The 25,198-nt window shown below is 44.3% G+C and overlaps 2 protein-coding genes across 4 annotated transcripts; both read left to right on the top strand.

Moving 5' to 3' along the window:
* Positions 1-233: 233 nt before the first annotated feature.
* On the top strand, positions 234-6,132 carry LOC133915820 (homeobox-leucine zipper protein HOX32-like). Of its 2 annotated transcripts, none has more exons than XM_062359151.1 (18): positions 234-795; positions 1,709-1,868; positions 2,033-2,151; positions 2,261-2,351; positions 2,445-2,540; positions 2,621-2,734; positions 2,836-2,919; positions 3,274-3,429; positions 3,525-3,599; positions 3,709-3,815; positions 3,921-4,113; positions 4,222-4,410; positions 4,494-4,574; positions 4,686-4,820; positions 4,903-5,228; positions 5,377-5,482; positions 5,574-5,723; positions 5,815-6,132. In XM_062359151.1, exons 1-18 carry the CDS (start codon positions 554-556, stop codon positions 5,959-5,961), a joined length of 2,571 nt encoding a protein of 856 aa, XP_062215135.1. In that variant the 5' UTR covers positions 234-553; the 3' UTR covers positions 5,962-6,132. The 2 variants fall into 2 exon arrangements, with proteins under 2 accessions (XP_062215135.1, XP_062215136.1); XM_062359152.1 differs by lacking the exon at positions 234-795 and adding an exon at positions 825-1,246.
* A 5,327-nt stretch (positions 6,133-11,459) lies between these two features.
* LOC133914241 (kxDL motif-containing protein LO9-177-like) lies at positions 11,460-23,692 on the top strand. Of its 2 annotated transcripts, XM_062357369.1 has the most exons (3): positions 11,460-11,577; positions 22,777-23,035; positions 23,118-23,692. In XM_062357369.1, the coding sequence occupies exons 2-3, from the start codon at positions 22,856-22,858 to the stop codon at positions 23,508-23,510; spliced, it is 573 nt and encodes a 190-aa protein (XP_062213353.1). In that variant the 5' UTR covers positions 11,460-11,577; positions 22,777-22,855; the 3' UTR covers positions 23,511-23,692. The 2 variants fall into 2 exon arrangements, with proteins under 2 accessions (XP_062213353.1, XP_062213354.1); XM_062357370.1 differs by lacking the exons at positions 22,777-23,035; positions 23,118-23,692 and adding an exon at positions 22,209-22,438.
* Positions 23,693-25,198: the final 1,506 nt, after the last annotated feature.

Genomic DNA, 25,198 nt, shown 5'->3' with positions numbered 1-25,198 from the left:
ACTATGTGAGATTATAACTCTAGTTTTATTTAGATATATGATAGAACACACTTTTATATATATATATATATATATATATATATATATATATATATATGTGTGTGTGTGTGTGTGTGTGTGGAGGTAAGTATGCATTCGTGCGCGTGACTCATAGTCTTACCAAAGTAAGATTTAACGAAATGAAAAGAAAAAGGGCAAGCTACTATTCAAAAAGACCCCTCCATATATTCCTTCTCTGCAAGACCAATCCGCACAACACAACGCAAAACTACACGAGCTGGGCTCAGCTGAGCAACCCCCATTTGTCTCCTCTGCTCCTCTCCCCTCTCCATCTCCGTCTCGCTACCTTTCCCTTTCCCCTGCTCTCCTCCTCACCGCGTCTCGGCAACCAACTCCTCCCCCGACCCCAAGAACCCACCACCACCAGTCCTCTCACCAGCATGGCGTCGGGTGGCTACGCTCTCACCCCGAGGTCATGACTTGGCGTCGCCCGTGGCCGTGGCTCTTCGTCTTCCTCTTGCGACGATTCCTCCTTGGGCGGTGGTCCTGGTAGATGGCGGCGATGGTGGTGGCGGGGGGCGGCAAGGATAGGTCGTCGCCTGGCGGCGGTGGGGCGCCGCAGGTGGACACGGGAAAGTACGTGCGCTACACCCCCGAGCAGGTGGAGGCGCTCGAGCGGGTATACAGCGAGTGCCCCAAGCCCAGCTCGCTGCGCAGGCAGCAGCTCATCAGGGAGTGCCCCATACTCAACAACATCGAGCCCAAGCAAATCAAAGTTTGGTTTCAGAACCGAAGGTGCGTAACCCTCGCCTCCCTCGATCCCTCATCTGTCGCTTTGATTTTTCCTGGTTTTCTCCGTTTTCTTCGTTTGAGAAATTATGGGTTCTTGCTACTAAAATTTGGCTCCTTTTTTGTGTTTTTGGGTTGGATTAAGTCATTAAGGCAAGGGTTTCCTTGTTAGCCGCCTCGTTCTTGGATGTTTGGTTTCCTATAGTTTTTCGAAGTCCTCTTGGGTACAAAAAGAAGGGGAGATATAATGGTTTTAGCTCTCAAGCTCCGATCTTTTAGGCTGTTCATTCTGTCTCTTGCATTGGACTGGTACCTTTTGGCCTTCCTTCAGTCTGTTTTCGGTTGGAGTCCGGTTCTAGCATTCAGTTTGGTGGTCTAAATTTGCCAATGTTTTGAGAAGGAACTTCGTAGGAACTCCTAACGTCATTCAATTGAGATTTTTGTCGTTTGTGCTGCGGTAAGGCTGTGTGAATGTCTTTTACTTTTGATTAGCATTTTTCTTTACATTTATATATGATGATGAACTTTTAGTTAGCATTTTTATGAACAAGTTATTTTTTTCAGACATCTAAGAATAAGTTGTTGGCCTCGATGTCTTAGCATCTTACTAGTATTATTTAAAGAGATTTAATCAGGGATCTCCTTCCCAAACAATAATGAAGCATCTATATATGTCCACGTTTAAAGCAGATTTAAGTGTAGCAGGGATACATCGTTTTCAGTTGGACAATAATTGACTTGTCAGAGTTAGTGTGAGGCATGGGTTGCTTTCGTGCCATACGCGTGTAGCTGGAATTTGATACGTAGGATAAGCAATGACATTGGAATATTTTGGATTAGCAATTGTTGTCGCCGTTTCTTCATATGCAAGTGACATTTGTAACTCCTGTGTGATGTGACTGGCATTTGCGATTGGTAGATGCCGCGAGAAGCAACGCAAGGAGGCCTCTCGCCTGCAAACTGTGAACCGGAAGCTGACTGCGATGAACAAGCTATTGATGGAGGAGAATGACAGGCTGCAGAAGCAAGTGTCCCGTCTCGTTTACGAGAATGGGTACATGCGGCAGCAGCTCCATAATGTGAGATTCATCTCCTTTGCTGATTCCATCTCATCTTACTCGTAGTTTTCTAGATATTTAGCTGTATGTGAACATCTTGTAGAAGCAAATGTGTTGGTTTATGTAACTTCTGCTGTTCACCTTGCTGGTTTCACTTCTAATACTGTGCGTTATGATTCTTGCAGCCTTCTGTTGCGACTACAGACACGAGCTGTGAGTCTGTGGTGACAAGTGGTCAGCACCACCAACAGCAAAACCAATCAGCAGCTCCGCGCCCCCAAAGGGACGCGAATAACCCAGCTGGGTAATTTCAGCACCTACCATTTTTAAGACCATTCTGTAACATGTACAGACGCATGCACACTTGCATGATCTTTTACTTAAATTTGATGGAATCCTTTTGTTTGTAACAGTCTACTCGCTATCGCTGAGGAGACCTTGGCGGAGTTCCTGTCCAAGGCAACGGGAACTGCTGTCGATTGGGTGCAGATGGTTGGGATGAAGGTAATGCACTTGTTGGGACAAAAAGAATGTGTCATGTGTTGGTTATTTGAATTCTGCTTTGGCTAACGACTTAAACTCTGAATTCCATTACAGCCTGGTCCGGATTCCATTGGAATCATCGCTGTTTCGCACAATTGTAGTGGTGTAGCAGCACGAGCTTGCGGCCTGGTGAGCCTTGAGCCCACAAAGGTGTGTTTTTGTTCATGCTACATGATCATATAGCTTTATGTTTCCATTTAGCAGACATGTCCTAATTGACTACTCCGTAGGTCGCAGAGATCCTCAAGGATCGGCCCTCTTGGTACCGCGATTGCCGGTGTGTGGATGTACTCCATGTTATCCCTACGGGTAATGGTGGAATTATCGAGCTTATCTACATGCAGGTATGCATCATCGTACAAGTTTTAATTCAATTTAAGGTTTACCTGAACACTGTCTTCTGTATTACCTGTAACATGATTGTTACTTCCATCCCATTCTTTAGACTTATGCACCGACAACTTTGGCGGCACCACGCGACTTTTGGACACTCCGTTACACTAGTGGTCTTGAAGATGGCAGTCTTGTGGTAATGCTTCTTTTCTTTGCTTGCTATGATGTTCTCATTTTTGCTGGTCTTTCTGTCCATTACTGATGGCCTCGTTCGGTTTGGATTAAACAGCTTTCTTGTGACTTTACACTGCAGTGTTGCAATGTTATATGCCTATGTTAAGGACCATCTTAGGCTCTTGATCAACTTCCAACCGCTTGAGTTGAGTTGGTTGGATGTTGATCTTAAGGGTCTAGGATGGTGATTGAAAAATAAGTTGTTTTCAAGCACTTGAAAAATAGCAGTTCTCTTTATTAGATCTTGTTGATTACCTTCTTTGAATATTGTTTGTGCCCAGAGTTGGTTACTGTTGTTCACTGCCTTGCTCTGTAGATCTGTGAGAGGTCATTGACTCAGTCGACTGGAGGCCCGTCAGGACCCAACACTCCAAATTTCGTTAGAGCTGAGGTGCTTCCTAGTGGTTATTTAATTCGACCGTGTGAGGGAGGTGGCTCCATGATTCACATTGTAGATCATGTTGATTTGGATGTAAGTGGCACCAATATTTTCCTGTCCAATTTGGAGACTTCATTCTAGACTTGAATACTTTGTGTGTGCATCTTATCAGTTTTATTATCTTGTAGGCTTGGAGTGTGCCTGAGGTCCTTAGACCACTTTATGAATCTCCAAAGATTCTTGCGCAGAAGATGACGATTGCTGTATGTTTTCAATTGCATTTTCCTCAAGATTTCATTGGTGTTAAGCATTCGGTTTTTCTTTTGCCACTAATGAATGATTGAGTGACAATTGGTGATTCATATTGTACAGGCACTGCGTCACATTAGGCAAATTGCACATGAATCAAGTGGGGAAATGCCCTATGGAGGGGGCCGCCAGCCAGCGGTTCTGAGAACATTTAGTCAGAGGCTGAGCAGGTTTGTAAAAATGTTGCTGTATTCTCATTTACCATTCATGCTGTTGTAATTTATTAGAAGGACCCATACATGTGCCATGTCTAACGTCTTTAATGTAATTTACAGAGGCTTCAATGATGCTGTCAATGGATTTCCAGATGACGGTTGGTCACTGATGAGCAGTGACGGTGCCGAGGATGTTACCATTGCTATCAACGCCTCTCCAAACAAACTTGTTGGATCTCATGTCAGTACCGCCCAGCTGTTTTCTGCAATTGGAGGTGGCATCTTATGTGCAAAGGCATCAATGCTGCTACAGGTTCTTACTCATTATCCATGTAGTTTTTTGCTAAGCATAACAAGACATTGTTGACATTATATGACCTGATTATAATTAAGGTGTCATGAAATTGTTCTTATAATGTAGAACGTACCACCTGCTCTACTAGTGAGATTTCTGAGGGAGCATCGCTCTGAATGGACTGATCCTGGTGTTGATGCTTATTCTGCTGCTGCTCTAAGGGCTAGTCCATATGCAGTTCCTGGCCTGCGAGCTAGTGGGTTTATGGGCAGCCAGGTCATACTGCCGCTTGCACACACCTTAGAGCATGAAGAGGTAATTTGTAGTTTCATTTTTTTAAGTTCCTTGTACTACTGGTTGACTGATCTTTTTCATCAAACTGACCTTTTAAATTGCAGTTCTTGGAGGTTATTAGGCTTGAGGGACACAGTCTCTGCCATGATGAAGTTGTTCTATCACGTGATATGTATCTTCTGCAGGTATGTATTCAGACACCATTAAGATTTTGTATTCGTTCTATTCATGTTGATGCACTTGCCTCATAGCATTTTATGTTCATTGGCCTCATAGCATTGTATGTTCTTTGGCAGTTGTGCAGTGGCGTCGATGAAAATGCAGGTGGTGCATGTGCACAGCTTGTCTTTGCACCCATTGATGAATCTTTCGCTGATGATGCACCACTGCTACCCTCGGGCTTCCGAGTCATACCATTGGATGCCAAGACGGTTAGTACAACAATTTTGTATTTGTAGCGTTAGTCTTTGTGATGGGCTAAACTGACAATGGGTTGTTAACAATGAACTGTAGGATCCACCATTGGGCACACGTACCCTTGACCTAGCATCAACTCTTGAGGTTGGATCTGGTGGGACTACACGTACTTCCAGTGACGCCTCCAGCACCAGCAACACAAGATCAGTCCTGACCATTGCTTTCCAGTTCTCATATGAAAACCACCTTCGAGAAAGTGTAGCAGCAATGGCCAGGCAATATGTCAGAACTGTGGTGGCATCAGTGCAGCGAGTGGCTGTGGCAATAGCTCCTTCCCGTCTTGGTGGGCAGCTTGAAGTGAAGCAAACTCCAGGATCTCCTGAGGCCCAAACACTTGCAAGGTGGATTGGCAGGAGCTACAGGTAAAGCTCTCCTTTTCCCAAATCCGGTTAGCAATTCTTCAGAACATTTAGAGAGGTGATAGCATCAGCTGATTTATCTATGCATTGTAAATCGTACTGCTCTGTTCAATTGTGTAACATAGTAATTTGGTTGCATTGGAATTTTCAGGTTTCACACTGGCGCTGAGCTCCTTCGCACTGAAACCCAATGCACGGATTCTTCCTTGAAAGCACTGTGGCAACACTCAGATTCGATCATGTGCTGTTCCCTGAAGGTCAGTGTTTGTGCTTGCTTATGTTATCAATACGCGACTTCACACCATGTTTGCCTGGGCCCGATGAAATTTTGTCCAACTATGAATTTAGGCTGCTCCTGTGTTCACCTTCGCCAACCAAGCTGGCCTTGACATGCTGGAGACGACGCTGATTGCTCTCCAGGACATCTCACTCGAGAAGATCCTTGATGACGATGGCCGCAAGGCCCTGTGCTCCGATTACCCCAAGATTATGCAGCAGGTATGTGCAACCGCCATTTATACAACAGCCTCCAAAGTCAGCTCATGCCGACATATCTAACGCTAATGCCATGAATCTGCGTCCTCTCAAGGGCTTCGCGTACCTTCCTGGCGGTGTCTGCGTGTCAAGCATGGGGCGGCCCGTGTCGTACGAGCAGGCGGTGGCGTGGAAGGTCCTGAGCGACGACGACACCCCGTACTGCCTTGCCTTCATGTTCGTGAACTGGTCATTCGTGTGAGGCCCCTAGTAGTGTCAGTTGCCTAGTATTTTGCAACTGCCATTTGTCTCTGAAAGAACTCCTATGTGCTGGTGGTACTCTGTTGCTTTTGCCTGTATCATGACAGTTCTGTTTGACCTTGTTCTTCGTTGCTTGATTGCTATCTATGATGAATCCTGGTTTGCGTCTCAATTATATTGGATCTTGGATGCCCAGCTCAGTTGCTTGATTGGGGGTGAATTTTGTGATGTGGCCGCCTGCCGACCTCGGACGCCAACCAACTATGGCGCAGCAGCGAGGCGCGGACGTGAGGATGGCGACCGCGGCGGCGGCTGATCTGGTTAGATGTGGTCTCTGGTAGGCCGCTATGGGAAGTTGGTGATAGACTCGCTGAAAGGAGGGGAAGAAAATTATATGAGACTCTGCAGAAAGACTTCCGTGAGATTCTGATCTACACCGTTCGTTCTGGATCTAACGGTCTGATTGAATATATGTAAGAGAAGTATAGGACACGTGTCACGCAGAGATGAGAGTCTTTCGGTCTCACATAATTTCTTTCGGAAAGGAGGAGGGGGACTCCCCATGAAAGCTACGCCTGAGGCACCCGGGGACGGTGACGTGCCGCCGAACTCGCCGTGTTTTGCCGGGGCATCCGCGCGAGCGCTGTCGAGGTGTGCGTGCGTGAGCGGTGGCCGGTGGATGACCGTGTCACAAAAGTGACGCCACTGGGATGGAAGCGTTTGTGTTTGTTTTTTTACGAATACAAGGTCACGCACATCACATCCGTGAGTGTGTGTTTATAAAAGTGCTGAAAATATTTTATGTTTGTGTAAGTTCTAAATATTAGATTTAAATCCTGATAGGTAAAATCATAACTTTACGTTTACACTATCACACTAAGAGGTGGCTCGCAGTGTTTTGTGACAAGTGACGCTTGCACTTCCTCGACGCACGAAGCAAAGCATGCATTAGAATGGATGTTTGAGCTCTGATGGATGGCCTCGTCATACATCGTGACATTACGCGCCATACTCGAGCAGAGTAGTTGGGAGGAGTAAATTTGGGCAGAGATGGAGTATTGACAGTTCATATGCATGTAGGAGTGCATCTTGTTGTGGGAGCTAGCAGAGGTCAGAGCAGTAGCACGCGCGTACGATCCTGCTGCAGGCGCAGCTAGCTGTCCGGTTTGTACGCGGCAGCAGCCACACCGCAGGCAGGCCTCGGCGCGGCAGAGACGAGGGGAGCAGACAGCCCGCGTCTTGTCAGCCTCAGATGCGCAGTTTTTTACCGCTCCCTCCGTTTTGCCGTGCCGGCCGGCCGGCCAGCCAGCCAGCTTTCACCGCTGGCCGGGGCGCATTCAAGTACGTACTGCCGCACGCCCCACTCATCTCTGTCTCTCTCTCTCATTTTTACTGCCCCCCTTCGACATCTCGTTCATCTCTTACCATGACGTGCGTGACGTGACGAGAGATCCGCCGGTCCGGTCGGGAATACCCGGCCGCCGCGCCGACAGGGCAGGTGGGGGAATGGCCTCGCTGTTCGCGGCCCGTGCCTATCTCTCCTCCCGGGGTCCGCGTGCGCGGACTTAGCGTGCACGCGCCACGCGGATGACGATCCCTGTCGAATGGTCTTCGGCACAGGGACCGAACCACCATCACGCCGATCCCTGCCGTAGCTTACGTACGGCTGGGCATATGACGATGTGCAGGCGGGAGGCCACGATCGAGCGTCATAGGCGTGAGGCGTCAAGGCTCCAAGCCCATGGATAGGATACCTCGATAGCAGTACGGCGCAGGCCATGATGCACGTAGGAGCACTACTGACTGCTACGGGCTGTGCTCCTCCTGCTGCAGCATTTTTTTAATAAAGAATAAATGTTATCCTGCTGCAGCAATTGGCCTATTGCCAGCACGTGATACAGTGGCACAGTACTATACCAACACTTAGGGTTGCTGTGCTAGCTTGAAAGATGTACATTGAACTTTGGAACTGTGTAACGAATATAGTATTTTTAAAAGTAGGTATATAATTTTAATGATCAATAATAATATATTTAATAAAATTAATATATTTATTAAGTATATATTTTAGTAAGTCTTATGGATATAATACATGAAGAAGTCACTAAATCCGAATTCAAAAATGGTTGAATTGGACGAGTTCAGAAAAAATACACTCATCGGATGATCTAACGCTCGGTGAAATGTTTGACTCAAAGAAGAAAATTGAAGACCTCACTGGATGTTGCTTAATGAAGTGTTTGACTCATAGAAGAAAAGTAAAGACTTCACTTAATGGTTCGGTGCCCTGATTGGTACACACTTGAGAGGTTTACAGTGAGATCTTATCTTGGTGGCTTGATAGCTCTAACTAATTGAGGCCTTGATGGCTTAAGGGTTGTGATCGGATGCCGTTCAGGAGCTGTAAGCTAGATGGCTGCTCTAACGTAGATTAGAAGTGACGTTTGTATCATCGATACTACGGGATAAAAATCTCTTATGCTAAGTTTATTCTCTCTACATTATTTACGTTTCTGCATCTACTTCTTACAATCTATCCTTGCGTTTAACTTCGTAGAGTACTTTGTTAGAATTGACTATAGGTTGCAAATCTTTTGAATGGTAGAGTAGACACACTAAATGAACCTAGAATACATTTAGATAGAAAATGATATAGATTTATTTTGTAAAAATTTTGGAGCTAGTTAGTTTTTAGTTGTCCTAATTCACTCCTTTTTTAGGACGTGACCGATACTTTCAATTGGTATCAGAATTGGGGCTCACATCTTTCATAAGGATACGCCAATTCAAGTGGTATTTGAGCCGTGTCCTCATTTTGATCGGTTAGACTTCATCGTCTAGTAAGTTGTGACATCTAAGATTAGAATGGATACCGGTAGTGCTCTATATTTTGACGATACTCACTTTCTCCGTTGAAAAATTCTAATAACTTGTTATTTGCAAGCTAAATATTTAGATATTTGGAGAGTGACCGAATAAGGGATGAAGCAATGTGTCACAAACAAGGAGATACAATTCAATACTTTAGCGAATAGTATTATTTTATCATCTCTAAGCATCGATGCATTTAACCGAACATATTATTTTACCAATGCACATGATATTTAGACTAGCCTCATTAAAATAATGAAGGCACAAAGAATATGCGCAATGAGAAATATCATGTGCTAGTTACTAAGCTCAATAGCATCAAATAACTTGCCTATGAAAGTGCCAATAATATGTACTCACGTTTGAATATTTTTATCAATGAGATCAATGTGCTAGGTTTAACGTCAATTGGAGATGATCAAGTGGTTAGAAGAATACTTTAAGATCTATTTGTAAAGTATAAGTTGATAGTCTCCATCATCTACAATAACAATGACATTTACAAGATGACTTCAAAATAAGGTCTCGGCAAGATCACCGCTCATGAGATGACCATTAAAATGAAGGTTGAAGCCTCCTCCTCATCCAGTGTCAAGAACTTTGCCCTCACAAACAAGATACATGCCCAACATGAAGATGAGAATGAAATAGCAAGAGTCAAGCTCAAGTGAAGATGATAATGATGAAGATGAAGAAGATGAACAAAGCACCACAAGTGATGAAGAAATAGATCCAAAGATCACCAAGCTCATCTCAAGATTGGAGAAGGATTTTAAGGAGATCAACATTAAGATTGATCATCTAACTTCCATAAAAAATTTAATCAACACAATTGATCGTATCAATAACGAGAAGAAGACCAAGAAAAAAAGAGAGACAAAGTATTTATAAGCATATGATGATGGATGAGTGAAGATAAAGATTCAAGCTCAAGTGATGAGAGTTTCACCATACACTCCTCCAAAAGAAGCTATTTCTCAAGGTTGTCATCACGCGAAGTCGTCATCATACAAGTGTCTTATGATCAAATGTATGAAAAACGATGTAAGTGATGATAAATCCGATGAGAATTCACTCTCTTAAGAAAAACTTCTTAAATTGATCAATGAGCAACAAAGGGTATTAAATAAACAAGCTAAAGAACTTAATGTCTTTAGTGATATTCATGCTTCTTTCATTTCTAATTATAAATAATTGTTAAGCAAATTCAAATTACTAAATAAGGAGCATCAAGAGCTTATGCAAAACTTGAGGACATTGAATTTCAACCTAAGACTCCTTTTTAGTAATCTACATCTCTCTTTGATTTTTAATCCTAACGTAGATTATTTCACTTATTGTGATGATTTGATTAATCTATCTAATTCATCCTTTTGCAATAAGACATGTATTGAGAATATTGTTGTAGAATCAAGTAATGATCTCATTGCACAAGAGAATGATGAGTTCAAGTAAGAATTGGAGAAGCTCAAGAAGGACTTGACAAGACTAAATGGTAAGAATCATATCCAATTTTATCAAGATAACCGTGACAATATAGCGAACAAGCTTATGAAGGAGTTTATCATGACATGTTTTAAGTGTCGTCGAGAAAGTTCCAAGTCTTTCCACTGCAAATAAATCAAGAAAAAAAAACAAATAAAAAAAGATAAACCTTTCCAACAAGACTTTCAACATCTACACCAAATACAACTATAAGATTAAGACTAAGAACAACGAGACCAATATAGAAAAATATATTATTTTTTATTAAGAAAAATATAAACTCAAATTCAAGCTGAATGACAGTGACATCTCCCATCAACTGAGCTATTCCTAACTAACTTGGTGTTTAGATTGAACCGTGGATCCTAGTAACGGTACATTATTGTGAGAAATTTGAATTTTTGTCACTCTAAAGAATAAGCTTAGCAGTTTTACCACTCATTAACTTCATAGAATTACCATTTAAAATATTGTTTTTTTATTCTGTTGCCATTATGCAATTTCGAATTAATATTTTGATGCCAATCATACATAACATGAATTAATATAATAGCAAGGAAATCAAAAGGCAATGTTTTGAGTAACAATTATACAAAGCTAATTTTTAGAGTGTCAAATCCAAGAAGCCCACTCTTTGAAGTGGCAAAAATCCAAATTTGTCGCATTATTGCTCACCGTGGCACCGTGCCATTACTGACCACATACTCGTGCTTGATGATAGCTAAGCTTGGGTTATGTTGTTCTTTCTGTTTGTTTTTTTGTCTTTTTGGTTGGGAATATTAGACCGGTCCGTATAGCCGGTACACCACAAGCTCGTGTGCTCACAATGCTAGTGTAAATGAACATCGAGGGCGGTAAGATGTGGTGGTGTTACTGTGTCATTTTTATCACATTCTGAAAGGAATATAGCCGTCTATTTCTGTAAAGATTACCATTAAGATATATTTATTTAAATATTTAATAGAAAATATAAAAATAAAAAACTCCGAGCACATGTGCTCACAACGCTAAGTTTAAATGAACATCCTCTGAGGCCACGGGCCGACCAATGTAAATCAACGGGCCAACCAATGTAAATCAACGGGCCAATTTCCCAGCCCAACGGCACCTGACCAACGAACAGAGGCCGAACTGGAGGGCGGTGAACGATGGAGAAGTCGCCGGAGGCCGCGCCCGCGGCGGCCGCGGAGGAGGTGGCGGTGCGGTTTAGATCGCTCGTGGACGCCGAGGACATTGCCATCAGGAAGACGCAGCACCTCATGTGAGTCCCCCCCCCCCCCCACTCCGTTTCTTTCCTTACAAGTTACCCCCGATCCAGTCGAGCACTGCTCTGTTTCAGTTCAGTTGTTCCCCGATCCATCGGTACTACTACTACTACCGCCTCCGGTCGCTGTGCCTAGCGTACTAATTTCGATATTGTTGGTATTTTTTCTGGCGAGACTTAGACGGTTTCGGGTCTAGGTTCGTTGCTTGTGTGCAGCATCAATGTACTTGCATGACTGATGAGGGTTCAGGGTTAGGGTTAGAGAGCCTAGGCAAATTGCTAGTTACCCCTATAAGGAATTCCAAAGTGTGGATTGACGATTTGATGTGTGAGCAAACATGGATGGACCTTTTTCCTTGGACGGGAAGCTTAAAAGTTCAAATTTGACGAGATGCTGGCAAGAATTTTCTTGTTGGTAATCGAAGTTTCACATGCATTGATGTATGCACCTGGCGTTTAAACGTGTGTACATACATTATGGTGTTTATGCTGTCATGCTGTGGTAGGTGGTGCTCCTTTGATGTAAGGCAAATTCAGACTTTCGTCTCAGTCATTGGGGGCAACCTGTTGGTATTATACTTTTGGACCACACATGTCTGTAGTCGTGAAAAAGGCAAACCTGCTGACTTGACAAACTAAATTGTTCCAAGTTGCAAAATGTTTGGTGCAACAGAAGCATGTGCTTTGGCTGACACTTTTGCAGTTGCAAAGGTGTCTGGAGGTTAATGAAATGCTATGTACAGAGGTTTGGGAAGCCGTCAAACTTGTTAGTATCCCTTCAGTTGTGTAACCTATGCTCATCACAAGGAAGATTATCCTATCATCGCTTAAACTGGGTATTTGATAGTGATGACCTTGCTATATGAGTGGCATGAGCTTAGGTAAAGAAAGCTAAATGCTTGCTGTGAGTGTTGCGCTGTTAAATATCTGGGCAGTTGTAGGGGTTGTATAAAAATTATTAATTACTGTGATATATGAACTCAACATGATCTCCACTGTCATGTTAAAGATAAATGATCTTGGTGAAAGTTATCTCCATCTGCGTCCCTCTGCCACGTGTGATTAGTACTGTTCAGCTGTTCACTGTCTACTACCTGGTGGATTGCATTTCTCTTTGCATCCTAAACATGTGTGTACCGCTCCTACACTGCCCGGCCTCTCCTAAAGCGGCCCAGGAACAACATTAGCGAGGTAGACATGCAGGACTCAAGGAGCCAGCTATCCAGTATGCATGCACGTTAGGCATCAGTTTGTCCTGTCCCAGTTCTTGCAGTGCTTGCTGTCATACTTATGTCCTATGCCATGTTTTGTGCTTGGGTCTTGGCATCTGCATTAGCCATAGGTGGAATTTTGATACCTTGGAAATGTTTTGCTTGAGATATAATCACCCTAAGAGACAGTTTGGATAATAACTGTTTAGAATTTTGAATATTTGAAAAGTATATGCTATTATACTTGAAGAGAAGTGGTATACAAATTTTGTTTGAAGACTGGATATGGTTTAAAATGGTTGTAGCTAAATAAAACTTGGAAGGTTTCCAATTTCTTGGTGTGCAAAACATTTTCTTTCTGTATACTGTTATTCAGTAATCAGTACTCACCGATGTAGCCTATTAGCTCAAACAATCTGGGAGTCCAACAGGTATAGGATTTGATAGTTTCTAAACCTTGTTATTAATTGTGGCAATCATCATACATACATAACTAATTGCAGTAACCATGTACCACTTTTCCACTTGTGATAAAAAAGACAGTTTGTTAGGAATGAAGAATCATTTGCTGCTTTTGGAAACGGCATCTTCTACTGTTATATGTACTCGCTGATCATCGATTGCAAATGAATTTTGGGTGCACAATTGTGTTCTACCATTAAGCATTATGAAGCTTGGGGATCAGAGCTGGCGGTGGGAGGAAGAAGGGGAGCTGGCTCGACTGTGCTTGAGCCGGGCCCACGCGTCGGTGAGAGGTGGGGGCGCGCGCGGGAAAGGGCGGCTCGGCCGGACGGCTCGGCCCAACGCGCGAAAGAGGGAGGGGGTGAGCGGAAGTGGCTGGGCCAGGGCCGATGCGGTAAAGGGAGGTGGAGAGCGGCTCGGGCCAGGCCGAAAGGAGAGGGGAGGAGCGGATTTTGGGCCGGAAAAGAAAAGATTAGGCTCGGGAAGGTTTCACAATATAGGAAATTGCTTTTCTTTTTATTTTTGAACCATTTTCCAAAAGAGATTTAAACGGGCGACTTCTAGTGATTTTTTACAAACATTTTTCACGCATAAAAGTCTATTGCAACTACTACAGTATAAATGCATCAAACATAAATATAACCTATGGCAATTTAAATTTAGAAATTAATTTCTTCTAGAGAACAAAATTTACAACTCATATTTAATTCTAGCAAAATTTTAAGCTATTGTAAAAATTGAAAGTTTAGGGTGTTAAAGTTGCCCACCACCATGCTCCTCGCTGGCACATCAATCAGAACCACCGATACAACCCCAATCTTAGCCCTGACTCCAATCGGGTGGAGGATCAAGACGTTGTCTCCAACGACGTCCGTTTCTCAGATGACGATACCGGTGGCTTGGTTGAGAGGAGGATTTCCTTCCCGACAATGGCAGCAGGGTGGATGTCGACGGTGAGTATGTCGATGGCGCGAGACCGGAACACGATCTTGAGGGGACGGTGCTGCTACACCAAGAGGACGTGCGCGGCCCGGACTGCCTCGACGGCGAGGCATTGTGAGAAGTCGATGCATGCTGCCAGAGACGATGGCGTGGCCATGGTTGTTGACGGTGTATCCATTGATACGGGTGACGGCCACTAGTGATCTGGTAGATGGGCAGTCAGCTACACCTGATTCGGCAATAGAGAGGTCGATGGAGAAGAGAATGTCGTGGAGGGATCGGTGGCGACGAATCAAGTGGGTAGAGCGTGGGGGTGATGGGCGTTGAAATATTGATGGCGAGCAGCAGCATTGCCTCAAGCGTGAGGAGAACACGGTGTAAACGCGACTGGGAGGTGGCTGGATCTATTGAAGGAGGCAAGCACGGGGATGGGTGGCACCAGAAAGGGAGTGGGTAGATACCAAGGAAGGGCAGACGGTAGCACATCAGCGGCGTGGAGTGTGGCACCCTCGCCTGTGGGTGCTCCATGGGGGCCTGTGCATTCCTGGGCCTAGTGCCGCCTGTGGCTTCGATTTGGAGGGTGGAGATTCAGTGTACGAGTGTCGACAGCGGTTCCCGCCGTGGTGGCGGTGGACGGCAAGGTCAATGTTGTGGCGAGGCAAGCTACCATGGTTTCTCCACTGCACCGAGACTCTCCATGCGGCGCGTGCATGGCCCATCCACCTCCGGTGGTGGCGGCAACCAGTTTGATGTTGACTGGGTCAACATCGCTGCCAGCCAAAGGGTTAGGGGGGAACGAGAAGGAAGCAACACTGCTGATAGATGGATGCGCGGTGGTGGCATGGAGGGTGGCTGCTGCAATGAGCCGCTTGACCATGGTGGGTTGGTGGAGACTGCGATTGGATGAGGGGAGACCCGGCTCGCGGACTCCATTGGAATCGCAGGTGGGAGAGTGTGGAGGTGTCGTGGCTGAGCCGATCTAGGAGGGAACATGGTTGGCTGGTGTTGAAGGGAAGAGGGAGGGGGAGGGGGTGGTGACAATGTCATGGGAACAGGGCTGCCTAACACCAGCCTGATCTGAGAGGGGAATGGGGATGCCTTGCGCTTGGAGAGGGAGGGGTGGCGATGGCGGTGTGGCTGGTGTAATGGGAACGTGGGGTGGTCCCACTGTCGGCATTGGAAGGAGAGCAGAGTGTGGAGGCAGAACATTCGGGTGTGTGAAGGCTTCAGGAAGCACTACATACTTTTTAAGCAGTAGAGAAGCATTATGTTCCTTCCAAATGTGCTTGCACATAAGGATGAAGAGGGAGGAGTCAGAAACCTCTATGATGCTCTTTGAGGATCAAGGCGTGCAGGAGATCCATCCATCTGCAATTGAGATAGCCAAAGACGATGATTGCATATGCGATATGCCGGTGTAGGAGGTTGGAGAAGGAGCAATGCCAAAGCAAGTGTTGCACATTTTTCCTGCTTTGTGCCATACAGAGGTCCACCATCTATGTAGGACCGAAATAAGCGATTAGAAGGAGGTGAATAGACGCTTTAATAAATTTCTTTAAAAATTGATGACTTCTCCTATTATTGAATCCAACGCACCTCAAAACTATATGCGAAAGCAAGAGAGACAAGAATAAATACAAAACTTTCAAAACCAATGCTCCTCTTAGATGAATGTGAACACTAGGTTCCGATTAATGCCATATTAAGAGTCATAGCGCAAGGAATCAAGCAACTTGATAAAAAAAATACTTAAAACACAACAAAATTAGCCACCGGAAGAATGGATTCTTCAAGTTGATGGATCTAGTGGGCTGAGATGGTTCGAGACCAACTCATATGAGATGATTCACCCTCTAGTAACAAGAAGAACACCTCTTACACGACCCAAAACAAGCAACTCTCAAGGAAAATGAAAATTAACAAGGAAACATCAAAAACATGCACAAAAATAAGAGATCCAAAAGTAGGAGACTAGAAGGAGATGAACTCAAGCATATGCAAAAACACTCTCTTCATTAAGCTCATAGGAACACCCTCTTTTGACATATTACAAAGTGTTTTTCTCACAGAAGCTCTCACATAAACATAGGCTAACAACCTCTCACTCACTCTCCAGACAACACAAGTGGAAGGCTCTTAAAATCTCTCATATTTTCACTAGTCATACCCCTCTATTTATAGATCTACGAGGCTTGCTTAACCCTTAAGCAATCCTATCCCTAAACTGCACTTCCCTTACAATGCACTCCCACCTACCACTGTGGGTAGTTCTATTCGAATTTTTCTTCATCCATTGGATGGCTATGGCCCCTTCATGATTTAGCTTCACCTCAACGCAAGCTTTACGATGATAATATGTGCACTCTATCCTCTCACAATTTTTGCGGCTAAACTGGGATACTGCCTTACACGCTTCTCAAAGCATGACTTACAGCCACTTGCATACACCTTATGCAAGCATCTCGATGACGACATGTGCACTCCGTCTTGTGATATTGACCGCCGGCAAGTCTCTCCCGCTCCTAATCTCTTTGGCCACCTTGTCACTTGCACCGACATCCCTTTTACTGGACTTTGTCAACATGCCGTCTTCATCCTATATCTGATGCTTTACTTGAACTCCACGTGTATAGCTGGAATCACCCTTGACTCCACCCGACTCCCCCGATCGTCCAGCACCAAGCTCCCCGATTAGCCCCGATCTTCCTGTCGTCAATCACTAAGTTGCCTTCACCACCTATACATATCATGAGAAAAGCAAATATGTACATCCAATACCATTTAACTCCATCACAAGTTATTTGAAATCAAAATCCATGCAGAAATGACACATCTTTGAAAATTCATGAACGCTAGATGATCTAGTGTTCACTCCTCTTGAGTGCCGAACCATCCTACGTGTTCAACTCATCAGACCAGGCCGCCTGAAATCCTCTTTGCAAGAAATAGTCTGGCGTGTATTCATGCCCATCACTGGACCATTTGGCGAATCCATTCTTGCTGGAACCCGTTTTGGACCCTCTCTGGAAAAACTACTCCGGCAAAGTATCTGGCGTACAAATTGTCCAGCGCCGGACCATCCGGCGTATACAAGTTCGTCAGATCCAGTTTGCAACCTCTATGCAAGAAAAGCTTTGGCGTTCATTGATGCCCAACGCCGGACCATTCGACATGTACTTCAATTTTTGCTTCTTTGTTGAAATGCTTTGGGGTGTACTGCATGTGAACACCGGATCATCCGGTGAGTTTATTTTTTTCAATGCCGAATCATCTAGTGTGTACAACACCTGGAACATTATCCCCAAGATTAGTCACCATGACGTTATTGAGGCATTCACTCAAGGGGTTAAGAGCTGGCGTTGCATCGAAGACATTGCCCGAAAGGAGCCCGAAATGGTTAAGGGCCTCATGCAGATTGTCGATAAGTCAACTAGGGTTGAAGATGCACTCCTTTACATCATGAAAAAAACTCAAGGCATCAAGCGCCCTCAACCCGAGCTTAGCGGTGACAAGGTCCAAAGCAAGCACAAGAAGAGCACCAAGGGAGGTAAGGGCAAGAAAACTAAATCCGATAAGGTTTTTTTTGCAGATTTGTCTGACATTCGTCCCAACTAGCATTCAAATCCTTCTTGGGGCAAAAGCTTCACACCAGGCTCTGGCGAATGTGACGGGAAGCCTTGGTGCGACTTCCACCAAACCGACAACCACATCATCTACAAGTGCTGCGTCTGGAAAAAGTTGGTCAAGGCGGAAGACGAAAAAGTAGCCAAGGAAAAGAAGGTCCAGGTCACAACCCATAGTAGGGACTCTGACTCAGATGGTAGCAGGGATGACATGGACACTATGTCTTTCTAGCCACGCGAGAGGATGATTGATCACATGTTCAGTGGTTCCGTGTCCTATGAGTCCAAACGACAGTACAAGACAGTGGCCCGAGAAGTTATAGACACTATTTTGAAGGGTCATCAAGTCGTGAAGTGGTTCGACACAAAAATATCCTTTGGCTAAGAAGATTGCCCTGATAACTTCGTACGAGTGGGCCATATTCTAATAGTGGACGAGCCTACGATAAACAATTATAGGGTTACCCGAGTCCGTATCGATGGTGAAAGTTTCCTAAACACTCTCTTTGCTAATGCACTCGGAGGGATGCAGATCTCACAATCTGTAAACAAACCGGTTACTCAAGCCTTCCATGGTATAGTACTCAGATCTTTAGCCACTCCCATTGGTCAGGCATCGCTACTCGTCACCTATAGGAAGCAAGACAATTTCTGAACATAAAAATTCTGTTTGACATGGTCGATTTTGAGATGACATACTATGCCATCTTAGGAAGACCTACTCTCTTGCTAAATTCATGGCAGCTATGCACTACGCTTACCAGTGCATGAAGATCTCAAGATCCGAGGGAGTCATCACCATCTGTGGCTGCACGAAAACCGACTTACACTATGACAAACAAAGTTTAGATATGGTCACACATCATCAACCAGACAAGGAGATGAAGAACTCAAGGCCAAAGGCCATTGTGAAATCTCACGGTGAAGTCAAATAAGTTCCTTTGGATCCTACAGAGCCATCCATGACCATTCAGATCAATTCTAAACTGATCCCAAATACGAATTCGCTCTCATCACTTTCATCTGGTAAAATGCTAACGTGTTCGCTTGGCAACCATTAGACATGCATGGGATCTCCAAGGAAGTGATTGAGTATAAATTAGCTATCCAACCCGATGCAAAGCCGATTAAACAGAAACTCTGATAGTTCGCACCTGATTGAAAATAAGCTATTAAAGAGGAAATGGAAAGGCTCACCAAGGCAGTCTTTATTCGAAAAGTGGATCACCCTAAGTAGCTCACAAACCCTCTTATGGTCAAAACAATCAAACGACAAGTGGCGAATGTGTGTCGACTTCACAGACCTCAACAAAGTCTGCCCCAAGGACATTTTTCATCTACCACGAATAGATCAAATAGTTGATTTCACCTATGGTGCCACTATATAAGCCTTCTTGATACCCATTCTAGTTATCACCAAATTAGCATGAATCCAGAAGATGAGGAGAAAACCTCTTTTATTACCCTATTTAGGGTTTACTGATATATTAAAATACCCTTCAAATTGAAAAATACTAGTGCCACATCTCTCGCTCTCAATCCCCAAGCGTAGTGCAGCCCACCACACTGTAGCTAGTGCAAGGCCTCAACCGCCAATGGGTTAGAGACATCCATGCCTCTTGGAATGTCTGGAAGGCACAAGCGTCACACCGGATGCAGTCGAGTTTGGATTTTGGGTTTATTGATATATTAAAATACCCTTCGAATTGAAGAATATCGGTGCCACATCTCCCACTCTCGATCCCCAAGCGTATTGCAGCCTATCACACTGTAGCTAGCGCAAGGCCTCCTCAACCGTAGTGGGTTAGATACATCCATGCCTCTTGGAATGTCTGGAAGGCACAAGCGTCACACCGGATGCAGCTGAGTTTGGATTTGGGACAGGAGCGCATTGATGGAATTCTCATAGATCTTGGTGTACAACACATTCTTTCTACCCTAGGCTCCCGACAAATGCCATTTCTTCTTGTGGCTAGTGCCCCGAGGTCGTATTTAGACTAAGAAACCAAGTTGAAATGTGCATTGGTTCATATATGATAAGTGGTTGATAATAGTGTTGATTTGGTTTGATGATTTTGAGATTGCATGGGCATGGTTATGTACTGCAATTATGATCATAACTAACCAAAGTTGCAGAGAAAATGGGGTTGGCATTTTTGTCTCTGAGTCTAGGAAAATTACTGAAGCATTGCACGAACTTGCGCAGGATCTCATTTGTCATTTGTTCACAATGGTAGTGATCTTTTTTTGTGCTGGGCCGAACATACGTACCCTGCAAGTTAGCTCGAAATAAGTCGTAGAGTTGCTCCCATTAGTAGATTGTTCCTGAACTTAGATTGGTCAACCAGGTCCTGGCTGCCCCTTCAAGGGCTGTTGGGAGATAATTCACAATTACCTTCTTGTTTCCACCAGCTGCTTGGATGGTCGTGGTATAGATTAGGAGAAACTCAATGTGATTTATGCTTCTATTGTATTTCTCGATCATCCCAGGCCAAAACCTTGCCGATTAGTTTACGTTCTATAGATCTAGAGAGAAGGCTAGACATCCGTTGACGGTGCCTTCCTTGGTTCCAACACCCATACGATTCTTTTCCAGGGCAATTGGAGATTGGTCTTGATTTGATCGATATCGGGATGTTTCCTAATTAGATAGATGGGGGGGGGGGGTTAGAAGAATCTTCTTCAAAAGCTCCCGAGCGTCATTGTCATTTGTCGATGAACTAACACAAGTCATTGATTAGATGATATTTGACTCGTGAGGTACGAATGTGATTGTTTGCCTGATTGTCATCCCGGGAAGTCCTGTTCTTAGAGTTACACCTCTCCAAGTCAGATGCATCTCATGATAGAGGATTGCCTGGCTTGCCTTGGTTAGTACTGTAACCAGCTAGGGCTAGAAGGGGATTCTCGGCTTGGAGCATGATCTCCTTTGTCAAGTCGACTGCCGAGTTCACCTAATCCTTACCAGACGGGATAGCTAGATCTGTGGATGGAGGGTGCATAATGGTCTCTTGTAGAAAGAGGAAACTCTTTGCAGTCGCGGATTTAAAATGGTTAGACCCATGTTGATGACCAGGAGACTGTATGATCGGGACCCCAATAAGGGCCGGAGGTGTTGTGTCTGCATGAGGCTGACCATTGCTTGCCGTCAGGGCTAGAGGACCCTTAGTGTTTACAGGGTCGTTGTCATGATGACTCAGATCATCACCCCCGTTTCTAATGGTGAAAACTTCTCCAGGGTAACCTCTGCTGGAGGAGGTGTCCAGATCTATCATGGATGCTTCATCGGATTGCTCCGAATTGATATCTTAACAATCCATGTTGACAAAAATTGCAAGAATTGATCCTGACTTGCTGTGAATTGGACATCCATAATTGTCTTGGTAATTGAGTGGTTCGAACTCGATACCGTAATCTTTGGTGCATTGATCCATAAATCGACTTACCTCATCGCATGAATCATCGTCAGAAAGTTCATCGCTGAAATCTACCCGATCGATCTCCGGTTCGTCGGGAAGAGAGGTAAAGTTGTCGCAGAACCCCTTATCCAAAAAAAAAAGTTTTCAACGAAGCTTTAGGCTATGTCGACGACATGTCGTGTGTAGACTCTTCAACTCCTTTTATCATGATCCCCACGGACGGCACCAGTTGTCGACGATTCGTAAATTGTTGATCTAATGATCTTGTTCAAGAATAGGGGATGCTTTGAGTAGATAAATCACAAGGGAATAACACAGAGTTTTTTAGACAGGTTTGAGTCTCCTTGAGGATAATAACCCTACATCATATTTGTCTTGTATTGATATAAGTCTATTACAAGGGGGTGTAGCTAGTCTAGATGAATCTAAACATAGTTGATGATTTGTTCCTTGGCTTCTGTTGGCTTGTATGGGCTTGCGAAACTCGTATGGCTTGAGATGGCTTGTTCTAGCTTCCAATGGCTTGTCCTCTGCAGGGACCCTCCATTCCGTATATATATATTGGGGTGTCGTACGTCATATGTACTCTTCCTTCTTATTTTTGAAAGATAGACCTTTCCAGATACGAGACACCTTGGATACCTATGAGTAGTTTCCTTTCTTCCAGGGATTCCCTTCCTAAAGATAATGATATGCTCCGGGGATTACAGAACACCCTGGGATACCCTGATATGGCGACTATCTATTATTCATCGTCACTTCTAAAGGCTATCATTCACAGAGACCCACGACAACACGATTTCAAGGAGCATGATCCCCTACGCCAGAGAGGTTGCCACTCTGACCCAGGGGTGGTCTTGTAGTACGGCTTGGCTTCACTTGTGCTGTATGCGACATACCATGACCTATGCAACGCCTGCACAAAGACCGATAACAACATGATCCTCACCAAGTGTCCCCTGCTGCTTCAGATGTGGTCATATGAGCAAATCACCATCAACAGACCTGTTGTCGACCATAACGCATACCAGTTCCATGTGGACGACATCGACAGCCCTACCATGGGGTCGTTGTGGTGCAGATGTAGGGTAAGTGTTATGATATTTTTGTATGCATATGTTCACTATTTTCTTTTTAGTTTCTCTAACTTAGTTTGGTTGCACAGCCGAGTTGGTCCAGCGTGCAGACACGTCGCGCATACCCGGACTTCGTTCGCCGGTTCGATGAGCTGACAGTGAATTGTGTCCGCTAGAGGTCATACACAAAGGGTGAGGTATTTCAACGCACTCTGCTTGGACTTTCGTTGCTCTGCTTACGCGATTGAGAGTACTGGCTCACGACTTGTGACCTCATCTTTGACATCTACGTCGAGAAGTACTCACTGCATCGCGTGATGCGGCATTTCAAGAAGTTCCAGGCATTCCCCCTACAACTAACTAGGATGATACCTATCAACATACACAAGTGCGTAACGTTGTAATTACATTTTTCATACGACCCATGTATACACATGTTTTCACATACATATGTTTTTTATAGGTTGACACGAAGGGGGGCTCATTCCATGAGCACATTTGCATCGCGTGTGCAGAGATGGGTTGACGAATAGGACCAAGCTATGGAGCATGTTGTGGATGAGGAACGGCCACACTCTGAAGAGGCTTACGCGGAGTACCTCTCGTGGTTCATGCCTCGAACACGGATTCTGGTCATGTACACACTGGCCGAGCTTCCATGGCACGTGGCGAATATGCACCACACGTACCTGACACACTGGGACCTGGCGCGGTCGTTTGAGGTACGAATAACACTACGCAGTCCTCATTTACTACAATTGTTGGTAAAAAAATTGTGTAAACAAATGAAAGTTTTCTTTACAGAGGGACATACTGCACCGGATTGATGTCGAGGCACGTGCAATGAAGTTGCAGCTCAACAGTGGCCTCGAGGTCTCCAGGGGCGAGATGAGTGTAGTGTTTGTCTGGATTATATGGACTGTGGTGAAAGTCTTTCGATCGATGAGCTATAGTTCATCCTCGGACGTTATGACAGGAGCACAAGCATCGTCTCATATCCCCGTACGCCCGTTCGCCACATTTATCGAGCCGCCGCACTCACTGGTACACCCGACCTTCGCCGCTGAGCTGTCAAGGATATCTTCAACCTCGACTTCCTCTTCGACCCCTACTATGGTGAGCCAGTCCTTCGTTGTGGCTGGTGGCACATGGCCTCGACTTCCGCTCTCCGGCGTCGATGAGCCCTTGAGAAACTAAGTTGAAATATATCTTGGTTTACTTGTGATGAGTGATTGATATTGGTATTTATTTCGCTTGATGATCTTCGGTTTTGCATGAGCTTTGATATGATTTAAATTGATTTGGGATTTCATTTGAGCATATTGATTATGGACTAACTGTAATTGGAGTCGGAGATATGTGTTTACTTGTCTCATGGTGTGCAGGTGATAGATGCAACTTAGTGATCGACGGTGGGATTATCGGGGCCAAGCGGAGTGCTTGGTGCTGGACGATCAAGGAGGCCAGACGGAGTTAAGTATGATTCTAGCTGAACATATGGAGGTCAAGCAAAGCATGGAAGGCGGATGGAGACGGCGTGTTGACAAAGTCAAGTGAAAGGGATGCCGATGCAAGTAACAAGGCGACCCGAGGGATCGGGAGCAGGAGAGACTTGCTGGCAGTCAGGATCGCATGATGGAGTACATGCATCAGTCTTCTCGCAAGCAGTATAGCGTTGCGCAGTCTACTTCTGAAACTGAATATGTAGCTGCTGCTAGCTGTTGCTCACAGATTTTGTAGATGGTTGCTACCTTGAGAGATTTTGGGTTAGATTTCAAGAGTGTGTCATTTCTGTGTGATAACACCAGTACCATAAGCTTAGCTAATAACCCAGTTCAACACTCCAGAACTAAACACATAAATATGAGATTCTACTTCCTGAGAGTCCATAATGAGAAGGGAGATATTGAGTTGAGCTACATAAATACCCAACACCAGCTACCCGATGGCTTTACCAAGCCTCTAGATGCAACAAGGTTTGCCTTTCTGAGGGGAGAGCTTGGTGTGTGTCATCCCTATGGTATTGTGTGAGGGGGAGTTGCCTTTGTACATACTCTATCTTACTTTTGTTGTATCTGCATTGCATAGTATTTTTGTAAGATAATCATGTTAGCAAGCTTCACTTATATATTCTTTGCACTTTCTTGTACTAGTTTTGAATTTGTGCTAAGTATAGTGGATGTATAACAATTTATGCAAATTTGAGCTCTTATTAAAACATGACATAAAATCTGTTGAGCAAGCTTATATTTTCTATGAATGAACTTAAAATATGAACATAATCTCTTATCACCCTTGAGTGTTTGCTTTATCTTGATTAATACTTAAATTAGGGTTAGTTATGTGAAAAGCTTGTGCTAGGCCGTTTTGTTCAGTTCAGCGGATTAGGGGTTTTTGACATTTGTCTATGTAAATGTTTAGCCCATGATTAACCTTCGGGAGAGCATGTGCTCTTTTGTGTTGCAAAGGCACAACTTATTTTGGCTTTGTGAAAAACTGCATATTTTGAATCCTATGTTGAGTCAGTAAAATGAATGATCAAGTTTTGAACTAAAATTGAATCCAATATGGTGACTTAAGGCTTCACGTGGTTTTCAAAGAAGTGAACCTATGGTTGCCTTAAACTCACTTGAGGATAGTTAAATGATCAAATGAGAAAGTTAACTTGTGCTTTTTAATGTACTAAGAATGTTGTTTTTCATATTGTCAAACTAAGTCTTGGATTGATATGTGGGTGTTTGCATAGCCCATCAGGTTGAACTTGGTTACCTAGTTTGAACTTCATATAGCACTAGTTTATCTAATCTTTGCACTGATCATGAAACTATGGATGCTTTTATGGTGACATCTTTTGGATAATTAAACAACATGATCGAAACTTGCTT

Source organism: Phragmites australis, chromosome 4, assembly GCF_958298935.1.
Source record: "Phragmites australis chromosome 4, lpPhrAust1.1, whole genome shotgun sequence".
NCBI lineage: Eukaryota > Viridiplantae > Streptophyta > Magnoliopsida > Poales > Poaceae > Phragmites > Phragmites australis.
This window is presented reverse-complemented; position numbering and strand designations above follow the sequence as displayed.